The following is a 13,508-nucleotide window of genomic DNA, read 5'->3' on the forward strand; positions in this document are numbered from 1 at the left end:
GCTTTGGAGACCTACATCAAGGAGTCCCTAGCTGCTGGTCTCGTTCGTCCCTCGTCATCACCCCCTGGGGGCAGGATTCTTCTTTGTGGGTAAGAAGGATGGCTCTCTTCGACCGTGTATTGATTATCGGGGGTTGAATGACATCACGGTCAAGAACAAGTATCCCCTGCCCTTGATGAGTTCTGCCTTCGACTCCTTACAGGGTGCTACGGTGTTCACCAAGCTAGACCTACGCAATGCGTATCACATGGTCCGGATCAGAGAGGGAGACGAGTGGTTGACGGGTTTCAATACACCGATGGGTCACTTCGAGTATCAGGTGATGCCGTTTGGACTGACCAATGCTCCAGCGGTATTCCAGAGTATGGTGAACGACGTCCTGAGAGATATGATCGGTCTCTTTGTGTTTGTTTACCTGGATGACATTCTGATCTTCTCGAAGGAACCTTCCGACCACGTCCAGCATGTCCGGCAGGTTCTGCAGCGATTGTTGGAGAATCGCCTGTTCGTGAAGGCCGAGAAGTGCGAGTTTCACGCCCACACGACATCCTTTCTCGGGTACATCATCTCCAGGGGAGAGATTAGGATGGACCAGGAGAAGGTTAGAGCGGTTCTGGAATGGGCCCAGCCCGGTACGAGATTGCAGCTCCAGAGATTTTTGGGGTTTGCGAATTTCTACCGCAGATTCATCCGGGATTACAGCCGTGTGGCCGCTCCGTTAACTGCCTTGACTTCCAGTATCAGGACCTTCAAGTGGAATCCGGAGGCGGATCGAGCGTTTCTGGATTTGAAGAGGCGATTCACCAACGCACCGATTCTCTCTCAACCGGACACGGCCCGTCAGTTCGTCGTTGAAGTGGACGCATCTGATGTGGGAGTTGGCGCCATCCTGTCGCAGCGATGCTCCACGGACAGTAAACTCCATCCCTGCGCCTACTACTCTCGTCGCCTTTCGCCTGCGGAGAGGAATTACGATGTGGGTAACCGGGAGCTTCTCGCGGTGAAACTTGCCTTGGAGGAGTGGCGCCACTGGTTGGAGGGGGCGGAGCAACCGTTTATTGTCTGGACTGACCACAAGAATCTTGCTTACGTGCAATCGGCTAAACGTCTCAACTCCCGTCAGGCCAGGTGGGCGTTGTTTTTCGGACGATTCAAGTTTTCCCTGACGTTCCGACCTGGATCTAAGAACGGCAAGGCGGACGCCTTGTCCCGGATGTTCTCCAAGACGGAGGAGAGTGGGTCCAAGACCGAGACAATTCTCCCCCGGAACTGCGTCGTGGGAGCAGTTATGTGGAAGATTGAGGAGGAGGTGCTGGCGGCCCTTCGGACTCAGCCCGGTCCCGGTAACGGTCCACCCGGTCGGTTGTTTGTGCCTGAGTCGGTTCGTCCTGCTGTCCTCAAATGGTCCCACGCCAGCAAGATGGCTTGTCACCCTGGCGTGGCTCGGACAATGGCGTTTCTTCGCAGACGTTTTTGGTGGCCTGCCATGGCCGAGGATACTCGGGGTTTTGTTGCTGCCTGTCCAGTGTGTGCGCAGAATAAGAGTACCAATCGGCCCAGCTCTGGACTACTTCACCCCCTTCTTATTCCCCCGCGACCATGGTCGCATCTGGCCCTGGACTTCGTCACTGGGTTGCCCGCTTCTGAGGGGAACACGGTCGTTCTGACTATCGTGGACAGATTCAGCAAGTTCGCCCACTTTGTGCCAATTGCCAAGCTTCCCTCTGCCTCGGAGACGTCCGAGATCCTGGTTAGGGAGGTTTTCAGGGTCCACGGTTTGCCCAGTGATATCGTTTCCGACCGTGGCCCTCAGTTTACCTCTGCTGTCTGGAAGTCCTTCTGTTTGGCCATTGGAGCTACAGTCAGTCTCACATCTGGTTTTCACCCCCAATCCAATGGTCAGGCGGAGAGAGCCAACCAGAAGATGGAATCCACGCTACGCTGCCTGGTCTCTTCCAACCCCACCTCCTGGGTCTCTCAGTTGCCTTGGGTTGAGTATGCCCACAATACTCTCCCTACATCTGCCACTGGGATGTCTCCCTTCCAGTGCCTGTATGGCTACCAACCTCCCCTGTTCCCTTCTCAGGAGAAGGAGCTCTCAGTGCCTTCTGTTCAGGCCCATATTCGTCGTTGCCACCGGACCTGGCATCGGGCCAGAAAGGCACTCCTTAGAGTTTCGGACCGGTATCAGCTCCAGGCGAATCGTCGCCGGATCCCCGCTCCCACCTATTCCATCGGAGATAGGGTCTGGTTGGCCACACGGGATCTTCCGTTACGGACTGAGTCTAGGAAGTTGTTACCGAGTTCATTGGTCCGTTTGTGGTGGAGAAGGTGATCAATCCGGTGGCAGTTCGACTCAAACTCCCGAGGACGCTCAGAGTCCATCCCACCTTTCATGTCTCCTGCCTCAAGCCTGTTTTCCTCAGTCCTCTGTTGCCTCCTCCGCCTCCTCCTCCTCCTCCTCGGATGATCGGAGGTGGTCCTGCCTACACGGTGCGTCGCATCATGGATTCCAGACGGCGGGGCCGGGGTTTCCAGTATCTCGTGGACTGGGAGGGGTATGGTCCTGAAGAGAGGAGTTGGATTCCGCGGCGACAGGTCCTAGATGCTGACCTCATCAGTGACTTCTACCGCCTCCATCCTGGCGCTCCGGGAGTCCGCCCGGTGGCGTTCGTCGGAGGGGGTACTGTAACGATCCCGGCAGTCTGAGTCGGGTCCTGTCTGGTGACTAGTTTTTCTGTTCGTGATCTCCAGTTTCCCGAGGGTTCGGGAACGCTCCGGGGAGCTCTCTTGATTTCCGCACCTGCATCCCATCAGCAATCTGCACACCTGGTCCTGATCATCACCCTTCTTAGGCTCTGGCCTAACATCCATTCCCTGCCGGATCGTTAGCCATGAACAGTAGGTTTACCAGAGTATCAGTCTTAGAGCCTAGCGTTAGTTTTGTTGTTTTTGCACCTTGTTGGTTTGTTGCTTACTTACCCCTGTTTTGTTCCATCTGCAGTCACCCGTCCGGAACCTTCATCCAACCTCTGCCTGGTGGTCGGCGGCTGCCGACCCAGGATGGGATCAACCACTGCACCCCCAACAACTAATCAACGCCGCCCGCTCTGTTCCCTGGATTATTCAGCATCACTCTTGAATTTGTAATAAACACTCACCTTCGTTTCAACTTACCTTGTCCTGGTCTGCTTCTGGGTTCTGGCTTAGCAACTCGTGACAGGGACCAAAGTAACAAAGCCTACCATCAGTAACACACTACGCCGCCAGGGACTCAAATCCTGCAGTGCCAGACGTGTCCCCCTGCTTAAGCCAGTACATGTCCAGGCCTGTCTGAAGTTTGCTAGAGTGCATTTGGATGATCCAGAAGAGGATTGGGAGAATGTCATATGGTCAGATGAAACCAAAATATAACTTTTTGGTAAAAACTCAACTCGTCGTGTTTGGAGGAAAAAGAATGCTGAGTTGCATCCAAAGAACACCATACCTACTGTGAAGCATGGGGGTGGAAACATCATGCTTTGGGGCTGTTTTTCTGCAAAGGGACCAGGACGACTGATCCGTGTAAAGGAAAGAATGAATGGGGCCATGTATCGTGAGATTTTGAGTGAAAACCTCCTTCCATCAGCAAGGGCATTGAAGATGAAACGTGGCTGGGTCTTTCAGCATGACAATGATCCCAAACACACCGCCCGGGTAACGAAGGAGTGGCTTCGTAAGAAGCATTTCAAGGTCCTGGAGTGGCCTAGCCAGTCTCCAGATCTCAACCCTATAGAAAATCTTTGGAGGGAGTTGAAAGTCTGTGTTGCCCAGCGACAGCCCCAAAACATCACTGCTCTAGAGGAGATCTGCATGGAGGAATGGGCCAAAATACCAGCAACAGTGTGTGAAAACCTTGTCAAGACTTACAGAAAACGTTTGACCTGTGTCATTGCCAACAAAGGGTATATAACAAAGTATTGAGAAACTTTTGTTATTGACCAAATACTTATTTTCCACCATAATTTGCAAATAAAATCATTAAAAATCCTACAATGTGATTTTCTGGAATTTTTTTCTCATTTTGTCTGTCATAGTTGATGTGTACCTATGATGAAAATTACAGGCCTCTCTCATCTTTTTAAGTGGGAGAACTTGCACAATTGGTGGCTGACTAAATACTTTTTTCCCCCACTGTATTATATATACAAAAGCATGTGGACACCCCTTCAAATTAGTGCATTTGGCTATTTCAGCCACACCCGTTCCTGACAGGTGTATAAAATCGAGCACACAGCTATGCAATCTCCATAGCCAAACATTAGCAGTAGAATGGCCTTACTGAAGAGCTCAGTGACTTTCAACGTGGCACCGTCATAGGATGCCACCTTTCCAACAAGTCAGTTCGTTAAATTTCTGCCCTGCTAGAGCTGCCCAGGTCAACTGTAAGTGCTGCTATTGTGAAATGGAAACGTCAAGGAGCAACAACGGCTCCACCGCGAAGTGGTAGGCCACATAAGCTCACAGAGTGCTGAAGCGCGTAGCGCATATAAATAGTCTGTCCTCGGTTGCAAGACTCACTACCGAGTTCCAAACAGCCTCTGGATGCAACGTCAGCACAATAACTGTTTGTCGGGAGCTGCTTGAAATGGGTTTCCAAGGCCGAGCAGCCGCACACAAGCCTAAGATCACCATGCGCAATGCCAAGCGTCGGCTGGAGTGGTGTAAAGCTCTCCGCAATTGGACTCTGGAGCAGTGGAAACGCGTTCTCTGGAGTGATGATTCACGCTTCACCATCTGGCAGTCCGATGGACGAATCTGGGTTTGGCGGACACCAGGAGAACACTACCTGCCCGAATGCAAAGTGCCAATTGTAAAGTTTGGTGGAGAAGGAATATTAGTCTGGGGCTGTTGTTCATGGTTCTGGCTAGACCCATTAGTTCCAGTGAAGGGGCATCTTAATGCTACAGCATACAATGCAATTCTAGATGATTCTGTGCTTCCAACTTTGTGGCAACAGTTTGGGGAAGGCCCTTTCCTGTTTCAGCATGACAATGCCCCCGTGCACAACGCGAGGTCCATACAGAAATTATTTGTCGAGATCGGTGTGGAAGAAATTGACTGGCCTGCACAGAGCCCTGACCTCAACCCCATCTAACACCTTTGGGATGAATTGGAATGCCGACTGCGAGCCAGGCCTAATCGCCCAACATCAGTGCACTAATGCTCTTTTTCTTCTTTTTTTTTTTTTTTTCTCATTTTAGCAGACGCTCTTATCCAGAGCGACTTGCAGTTAGTGAGTGCATACATTTTCATACTGGCCCCCTGTGGGAAACGAACCCACAACCCTGGCGTTGCAAGCGCCATGCTCTACCAACTGAGCTACACGGGCCATGTGTCTGAATGGAAGCAAGTCCCTGCAGGAATGTTCCAACATCTAGTGGAAAGCCTTCCCAGAAGAGTAGAGGCTGTTATAGCAGCAAAGAGTGGACCAACTCCATATTAATGCAGATTATCTTGGAATGAGATGTTCACATACTTTAGGTCATGTGGTGTACGAATTTGATGATGCCAAATTTGCGTCATAAAGTATCAGAATTCTATCCGGAATTGCATCATAGGTGTAGACTAAAGCAAGTCTCAGTGGTAGGGTAAAACAATGTTTCCCCCTTATTTTGTGAGGCAGACTGGTCCCTAGGCTGATTGTGTTCATGCCAAATTAAAAGGTAATACATTTTTTTTAACATTAAATGACATCTTTACTATTAGGCCCATATAAAACACATAGGAGGTCCCTTTAAAAAAATAGAGACTGTCACAGATATAATTCACACTGCTCGAGGGCATGTTTTGACACAGTTGTTTAAGAGTTTGCAGGATGTAACAATGCTCTTTGACATGAACCCTGGAAGTTGAGGTTTTGGAATTTGTCTTAAGGATCAGGAAAACTATCTTACATAATGTATAAAATAATAATATACTCCCTTATTTCTGGTATCTGTTGGGCAGTGTTAAAGTAGATTCATTTTATTTGACAAGACAGGCAATGTTTTGTTTAAAATATTTCTAAATTAACAAAGGATGATGTTTTAGTTATGCATGTTTAAATGCTTCTGCAATTAATTAACCTCTTTCTTGTTACAACGTCCTAGTTCTCTAGAGACTTCAGCAAATTTAAGCTTTGTCTAATTGAAATGCCAATAAACTAGAACAGTACATTTAACCATAGAAACATAACTGGCTAGAAGAACTTCACAATAATATTATATAATTTAACTAGCTTTCTAAAACGTTAAAAAAAGTGGAAAGGCATTGCTGAATAAAAGGTGTTTCTTTCGACCTGATGAGAAAATAGTTGTTTACTAATTTTCTTTGTGAAGATGGATGTGACTCCTCTGTTCTGACTGAGACCAGAGGTGGCTGAGTATAGAGCCCTTGTGCGTGATGAGGACCTGAAATGATCTTGGTGCTAGACTCATGACAATAGAATAGCACTTGGGCCTGCCATGAAAATGAATTGAGCTTATTATCTGTGTTCTATATGGTTTGTTTTTCAGTGCTACCAAGCCACACGTGTGGAAATCCAGGGTTGATACCAAAAGGAGTAATTCATGGAACAAGGTACAACATGGGAGACAAGATCCGTTATAGTTGTCTCATGGGATATATACTGGAGGGACATGCTGTACTCACTTGTATTGTGAGTCCAGGTACTGGTCACAAGAACGGTGAGCAAAAATCCCAGAACCACACGGGGGGACCTAGTGAATGACCTGCAGAGAGCTGGGACCAAAGTAACAAAGCCTACCATCAGTAACACACTACGCCGCCAGGGACTCAAATCCTGCAGTGCCAGACGTGTCCCCCCTGCTTAAGCCAGTACATGTCCAGGCCTGTCTGAAGTTTGCTAGAGTGCATTTGGATGATCCAGAAGAGGATTGGGAGAATGTCATATGGTCAGATGAAACCAAAATATAACTTTTTGGTAAAAACTCAACTCGTCGTGTTTGGAGGAAAAAGAATGCTGAGTTGCATCCAAAGAACACCATACCTACTGTGAAGCATGGGGGTGGAAACATCATGCTTTGGGGCTGTTTTTCTGCAAAGGGACCAGGACGACTGATCCGTGTAAAGGAAAGAATGAATGGGGCCATGTATCGTGAGATTTTGAGTGAAAACCTCCTTCCATCAGCAAGGGCATTGAAGATGAAACGTGGCTGGGTCTTTCAGCATGACAATGATCCCAAACACACCGCCCGGGTAACGAAGGAGTGGCTTCGTAAGAAGCATTTCAAGGTCCTGGAGTGGCCTAGCCAGTCTCCAGATCTCAACCCTATAGAAAATCTTTGGAGGGGAGTTGAAAGTCTGTGTTGCCCAGCGACAGCCCCAAAACATCACTGCTCTAGAGGAGATCTGCATGGAGGAATGGGCCAAAATACCAGCAACAGTGTGTGAAAACCTTGTCAAGACTTACAGAAAACGTTTGACCTGTGTCATTGCCAACAAAGGGTATATAACAAAGTATTGAGAAACTTTTGTTATTGACCAAATACTTATTTTCCACCATAATTTGCAAATAAAATCATTAAAAATCCTACAATGTGATTTTCTGGAATTTTTTTTCTCATTTTGTCTGTCATAGTTGATGTGTACCTATGATGAAAATTACAGGCCTCTCTCATCTTTTTAAGTGGGAGAACTTGCACAATTGGTGGCTGACTAAATACTTTTTTCCCCCACTGTATTATATATACAAAAGCATGTGGACACCCCTTCAAATTAGTGCATTTGGCTATTTCAGCCACACCCGTTCCTGACAGGTGTATAAAATCGAGCACACAGCTATGCAATCTCCATAGCCAAACATTAGCAGTAGAATGGCCTTACTGAAGAGCTCAGTGACTTTCAACGTGGCACCGTCATAGGATGCCACCTTTCCAACAAGTCAGTTCGTTAAATTTCTGCCCTGCTAGAGCTGCCCAGGTCAACTGTAAGTGCTGCTATTGTGAAATGGAAACGTCAAGGAGCAACAACGGCTCCACCGCGAAGTGGTAGGCCACATAAGCTCACAGAGTGCTGAAGCGCGTAGCGCATATAAATAGTCTGTCCTCGGTTGCAAGACTCACTACCGAGTTCCAAACAGCCTCTGGATGCAACGTCAGCACAATAACTGTTTGTCGGGAGCTGCTTGAAATGGGTTTCCAAGGCCGAGCAGCCGCACACAAGCCTAAGATCACCATGCGCAATGCCAAGCGTCGGCTGGAGTGGTGTAAAGCTCTCCGCAATTGGACTCTGGAGCAGTGGAAACGCGTTCTCTGGAGTGATGATTCACGCTTCACCATCTGGCAGTCCGATGGACGAATCTGGGTTTGGCGGACACCAGGAGAACACTACCTGCCCGAATGCAAAGTGCCAATTGTAAAGTTTGGTGGAGAAGGAATATTAGTCTGGGGCTGTTGTTCATGGTTCTGGCTAGACCCATTAGTTCCAGTGAAGGGGCATCTTAATGCTACAGCATACAATGCAATTCTAGATGATTCTGTGCTTCCAACTTTGTGGCAACAGTTTGGGGAAGGCCCTTTCCTGTTTCAGCATGACAATGCCCCTGCACAACGCGAGGTCCATACAGAAATTATTTGTCGAGATCGGTGTGGAAGAAATTGACTGGCCTGCACAGAGCCCTGACCTCAACCCCATCTAACACCTTTGGGATGAATTGGAATGCCGACTGCGAGCCAGGCCTAATCGCCCAACATCAGTGCACTAATGCTCTTTTTCTTCTTTTTTTTTTTTTTCTCATTTTAGCAGACGCTCTTATCCAGAGCGACTTGCAGTTAGTGAGTGCATACATTTTCATACTGGCCCCCTGTGGGAAACGAACCCACAACCCTGGCGTTGCAAGCGCCATGCTCTACCAACTGAGCTACACGGGCCATGTGTCTGAATGGAAGCAAGTCCCTGCAGGAATGTTCCAACATCTAGTGGAAAGCCTTCCCAGAAGAGTAGAGGCTGTTATAGCAGCAAAGAGTGGACCAACTCCATATTAATGCAGATTATCTTGGAATGAGATGTTCACATACTTTAGGTCATGTGGTGTACGAATTTGATGATGCCAAATTTGCGTCATAAAGTATCAGAATTCTATCCGGAATTGCATCATAGGTGTAGACTAAAGCAAGTCTCAGTGGTAGGGTAAAACAATGTTTCCCCCTTATTTTGTGAGGCAGACTGGTCCCTAGGCTGATTGTGTTCATGCCAAATTAAAAGGTAATACATTTTTTTAACATTAAATGACATCTTTACTATTAGGCCCATATAAAACACATAGGAGGTCCCTTTAAAAAAATAGAGACTGTCACAGATATAATTCACACTGCTCGAGGGCATGTTTTGACACAGTTGTTTAAGAGTTTGCAGGATGTAACAATGCTCTTTGACATGAACCCTGGAAGTTGAGGTTTTGGAATGTGTCTTAAGGATCAGGAAAACTATCTTACATAATGTATAAAATAATAATATACTCCCTTATTTCTGGTATCTGTTGGGCAGTGTTAAAGTAGATTCATTTTATTTGACAAGACAGGCAATGTTTTGTTTAAAATATTTCTAAATTAACAAAGGATGATGTTTTAGTTATGCATGTTTAAATGCTTCTGCAATTAATTAACCTCTTTCTTGTTACAACGTCCTAGTTCTCTAGAGACTTCAGCAAATTTAAGCTTTGTCTAATTGAAATGCCAATAAACTAGAACAGTACATTTAACCATAGAAACATAACTGGCTAGAAGAACTTCACAATAATATTATATAATTTAACTAGCTTTCTAAAACGTTAAAAAAAGTGGAAAGGCATTGCTGAATAAAAGGTGTTTCTTTCGACCTGATGAGAAAATAGTTGTTTACTAATTTTCTTTGTGAAGATGGATGTGACTCCTCTGTTCTGACTGAGACCAGAGGTGGCTGAGTATAGAGCCCTTGTGCGTGATGAGGACCTGAAATGATCTTGGTGCTAGACTCATGACAATAGAATAGCACTTGGGCCTGCCATGAAAATGAATTGAGCTTATTATCTGTGTTCTATATGGTTTGTTTTTCAGTGCTACCAAGCCACACGTGTGGAAATCCAGGGTTGATACCAAAAGGAGTAATTCATGGAACAAGGTACAACATGGGAGACAAGATCCGTTATAGTTGTCTCATGGGATATATACTGGAGGGACATGCTGTACTCACTTGTATTGTGAGTCCAGGTACTGGAGCATCATGGGACTTTCCAGCACCATTTTGTCGAGGTAAGACACTACATTTTAAGTTTGTAGTGGGGGGCAAGAATATCAATATTTACATATTATATCATATTATTTGTTTTTGGAGCATAAGACATTCCCTGGATCATCATTTAGCAGTGTTGATCCTGGATCGTAATTTAGTTGTGTTGATCCTGGATCATCATTTAGCTGTGTTGATCCTGGATCGTAATTTAGTTGTGTTGTGCCTGGATCATCATTTAGCTGTGTTGATCCTGGATCATCATTTAGCTGTGTTGAATCCTGGACTTCCTGACGGGCCACCCCCAGGTGGTAAGGGTAGGCAACAACACATCTTCCACGCTGATCCTCAACACTGGGGCCCCTCAGGGGTGCATGCTTAGTCCTCTCCTGTACTCCCTGTTCACTCACGAATGCGTGGCCAAGCATGGCTCCAACACCATCATCAAGTTTGCTGACGACACAACAGTGGTAGGCCTGATTACCGACAACGATGAGACAGCCTATAGGGAGGTGGTCAGAAACCTGGCAGTGTGGTGCCAGGACAACAACCTCTCCCTCAATGTGAGCAAGACAAAAGAGATGATTGTGGACTATAAGAAAAGGAGGGCCAAACAGGCCAGTATGAACACATTAAGCAGTATTGATCCTGGATCGTCATTTATTTGTGTTGACCTAGAGTGACATTAAGATGTGGTGATCCTGGATTGTCCTAGATCATGGAACCTGAAGTATCAAATTGTAGGTTTTAGAGGTCTTTGAAGGTCACAAGGCAATAGCGTCCAATGGTCACTGTTTTTGTTGTTAAACTTGCGACCTGCAACGGAAAACAACATTTATTTTACACGCAATACCAATCTTAGCTGTCAAACCTTTATCTCCCACAAGTGAATATTCATCCACTCAGTAGGAGTTGGAACAATTGCTGGAGTCAGGACTCAGTCGAGACTGATTTATTTTCTAAGAGCAAGTTGTGACCCAGTCAGTAATGCAATTTTGTCTTACTTATTTTCTTCCTTTAGCCGAAGGAGCTTGCGGTGGGACATTGAGGGGAACAACAGGGACGATATCAAGTCCACATTTCCCTTCAGAGTATGAGAATAATGCAGACTGCACATGGAGTATTCTGGCTGAACCAGGGGACACCATCGCCCTGGTCTTTAGTGATTTCCAGCTGGAAGACAGATACGACTTTCTGGAGATAAGTGGGACTGAGGCGCCATCAATATGGTAAGTAATTAACCAACACAATAGCACCTCTTGTATTCTAATGGTAGCAACTGTCATGGCATCAATTATCTGCTAATTGCTCGAAAAGTCATTGAGGGACGTGATTGTGATTCACTCATATATGAAAGCTATAAGTTAAAGTATTATTGTGTTATAAGTTTGATCCCAGTATGTCAATAATATACCTTTATTTTCAACTGAGAGAATATAAAGATGAGTCACTGAAGTTTTACAGGACCTCACAACACTGCTTCATTTTGTCCTGTCAACAGCTAAGGTATGACATGAGTCATTTCAGGACTTGAAACCTGACACTTTGAGGACCAGTCCATTTGACAATTCCTTGACAAAATAATATTCACGGCGTATTGTCAACGGAATGCCACTGCAATGCAGAGAGCTATAGTGTGTATTCTGAGCAGAATGGGATGACATATCTGCATTTAAACACATAGACAGCCTGTGAAATTTTGGAGACTGCCTGTGAAGACTGTTGAAGAGGCTTCCATTTCTGTTAGGGAGTTACATTTTTCAGCAATATGGTGTCCATTTTAGGACGTCCTCCTTCCAACGTCCTTCACACAAGGGATCGGCACCGATATGGAACATCTATATTGATATCAGTTGCATTTTTTAAATTCGATATCAATATCGTATTAGTTTTATAAATAACATTGCGTTACTGCAGCATCCCATGATAAATGGGTGATTCCTCACGAAACTACTGGTTGGGCCTGGCTCCCAAGTGGCTGTGCCCCTGCCCAGTCATGTGAAATCCATAGATTAGGGCCTAATTTATTTATTTCAATTGACTGATTTCCTTATATGAACTTTAACTTAGTAAAATCATTGAAATTGTTGCATGTTGCGTTTATATTTTTGTTCAGTATATATCAACAATCCTCCCTCCAAAGGACCCTTCTATGGATTACATTTAGTGAAAATCCCCAAAATCATGGTCTTGTTTTGTTCTAGTGTTGTGAGGAATCACCCAAATGTCAATGTGCACACTGCCAAATATTTTCTGTTTTTCAGGTTGATGGTAGGCGTCCGTCATTTAAGAAACAACTCAAACCAATGACTCACAAGATCTGCGTTTGCACCACCTAATATTTAATAGCAGAAATCCACACCCGGAGCATGGCTAGAGGAATGACATCAACATCAAAGCAAAGCTTGACAGCTTTCATACTTTAAGTCTACTCAGCTTGTGGAAATAGGGTTTAAAGTAGGTGGCAAAATCTTCTTTAGCTGTGGATAGCACACATAGATGCTAATTCCAATAGAGAATTCTACTATCTGATTAATTGTATTTAAAAAAAAAACATTACAATAGTCATTGATGAGTCATAAGTTGTGTCCGCAATTAGCATGTAAAAGCCCCACAAGTTAAAGTCAATGAAAAGTACTTCACTGAACTCAAAATAGGTCAAATTAATCTTTTCAGGAGCTGCTTTCACTGTCATTTACAGAAGTACACTTCGCTAGCATTAATCAATGATAGGTTACAGGAGTTTAAAAACTAGGCAGTCACTAGGTAACACAATAATCACTACCCCATTCTTCTGTCTATTAAAGTCTGAAAGGGGCAAAGGGCATCAATCGTTTGAGTGACTTTCACACAGCCTTTCAAAGTCAGATATTGTCCTATAACATTGCTCTGCTACTGACATTGTTGTGCACTCTGATGATTTTGACATTTTAGTCATTTAGCAGACGCTCTTATCCAGAGCGACTTACAGTTAGTGAGTGCATACATTTTCATACTGATTGGAAGCAGTTTTATAGACATACCATTTATAGACATACCACACACGTGACCTTTACATCCGCAACTCATCCACCTCCTAGACATGTGTCCAGAGATGTTCAGAGTTCATACTTCAACTTCAGAAGTTCTATGCAGTCCTTGCCCATGAGAAATTGTGACATAAGTCTGGTGGTTTGTTGAAGAAGTGAACAAAAATGATACCATTCAGTAAAAATACTTGGGAGTCATAAAGCAGATAATACATGTTGCTAATTAGACAC

At 45.3% G+C, this 13,508-nt stretch overlaps 1 protein-coding gene across 1 annotated transcript in view; it reads left to right on the forward strand.

The window, feature by feature from the left end:
* The window catches only part of csmd1a (CUB and Sushi multiple domains 1a), a 354,566-nt gene extending 343,085 nt beyond the window's left edge, over nucleotides 1-11,481 (forward strand). The window contains exons 4-5 of the mRNA XM_041888224.1: nucleotides 10,077-10,271; nucleotides 11,270-11,481. Coding sequence (XP_041744158.1) covers nucleotides 10,077-10,271; nucleotides 11,270-11,481 — 407 coding nt within the window. The remainder of the gene's footprint in view (nucleotides 1-10,076; nucleotides 10,272-11,269) is intronic.
* The last annotated feature ends 2,027 nt before the right edge of the window (nucleotides 11,482-13,508 follow it).

The sequence above is a fragment of the Coregonus clupeaformis genome, chromosome 1 (genome assembly GCF_020615455.1).
Source record: "Coregonus clupeaformis isolate EN_2021a chromosome 1, ASM2061545v1, whole genome shotgun sequence".
Lineage (NCBI taxonomy): Eukaryota > Metazoa > Chordata > Actinopteri > Salmoniformes > Salmonidae > Coregonus > Coregonus clupeaformis.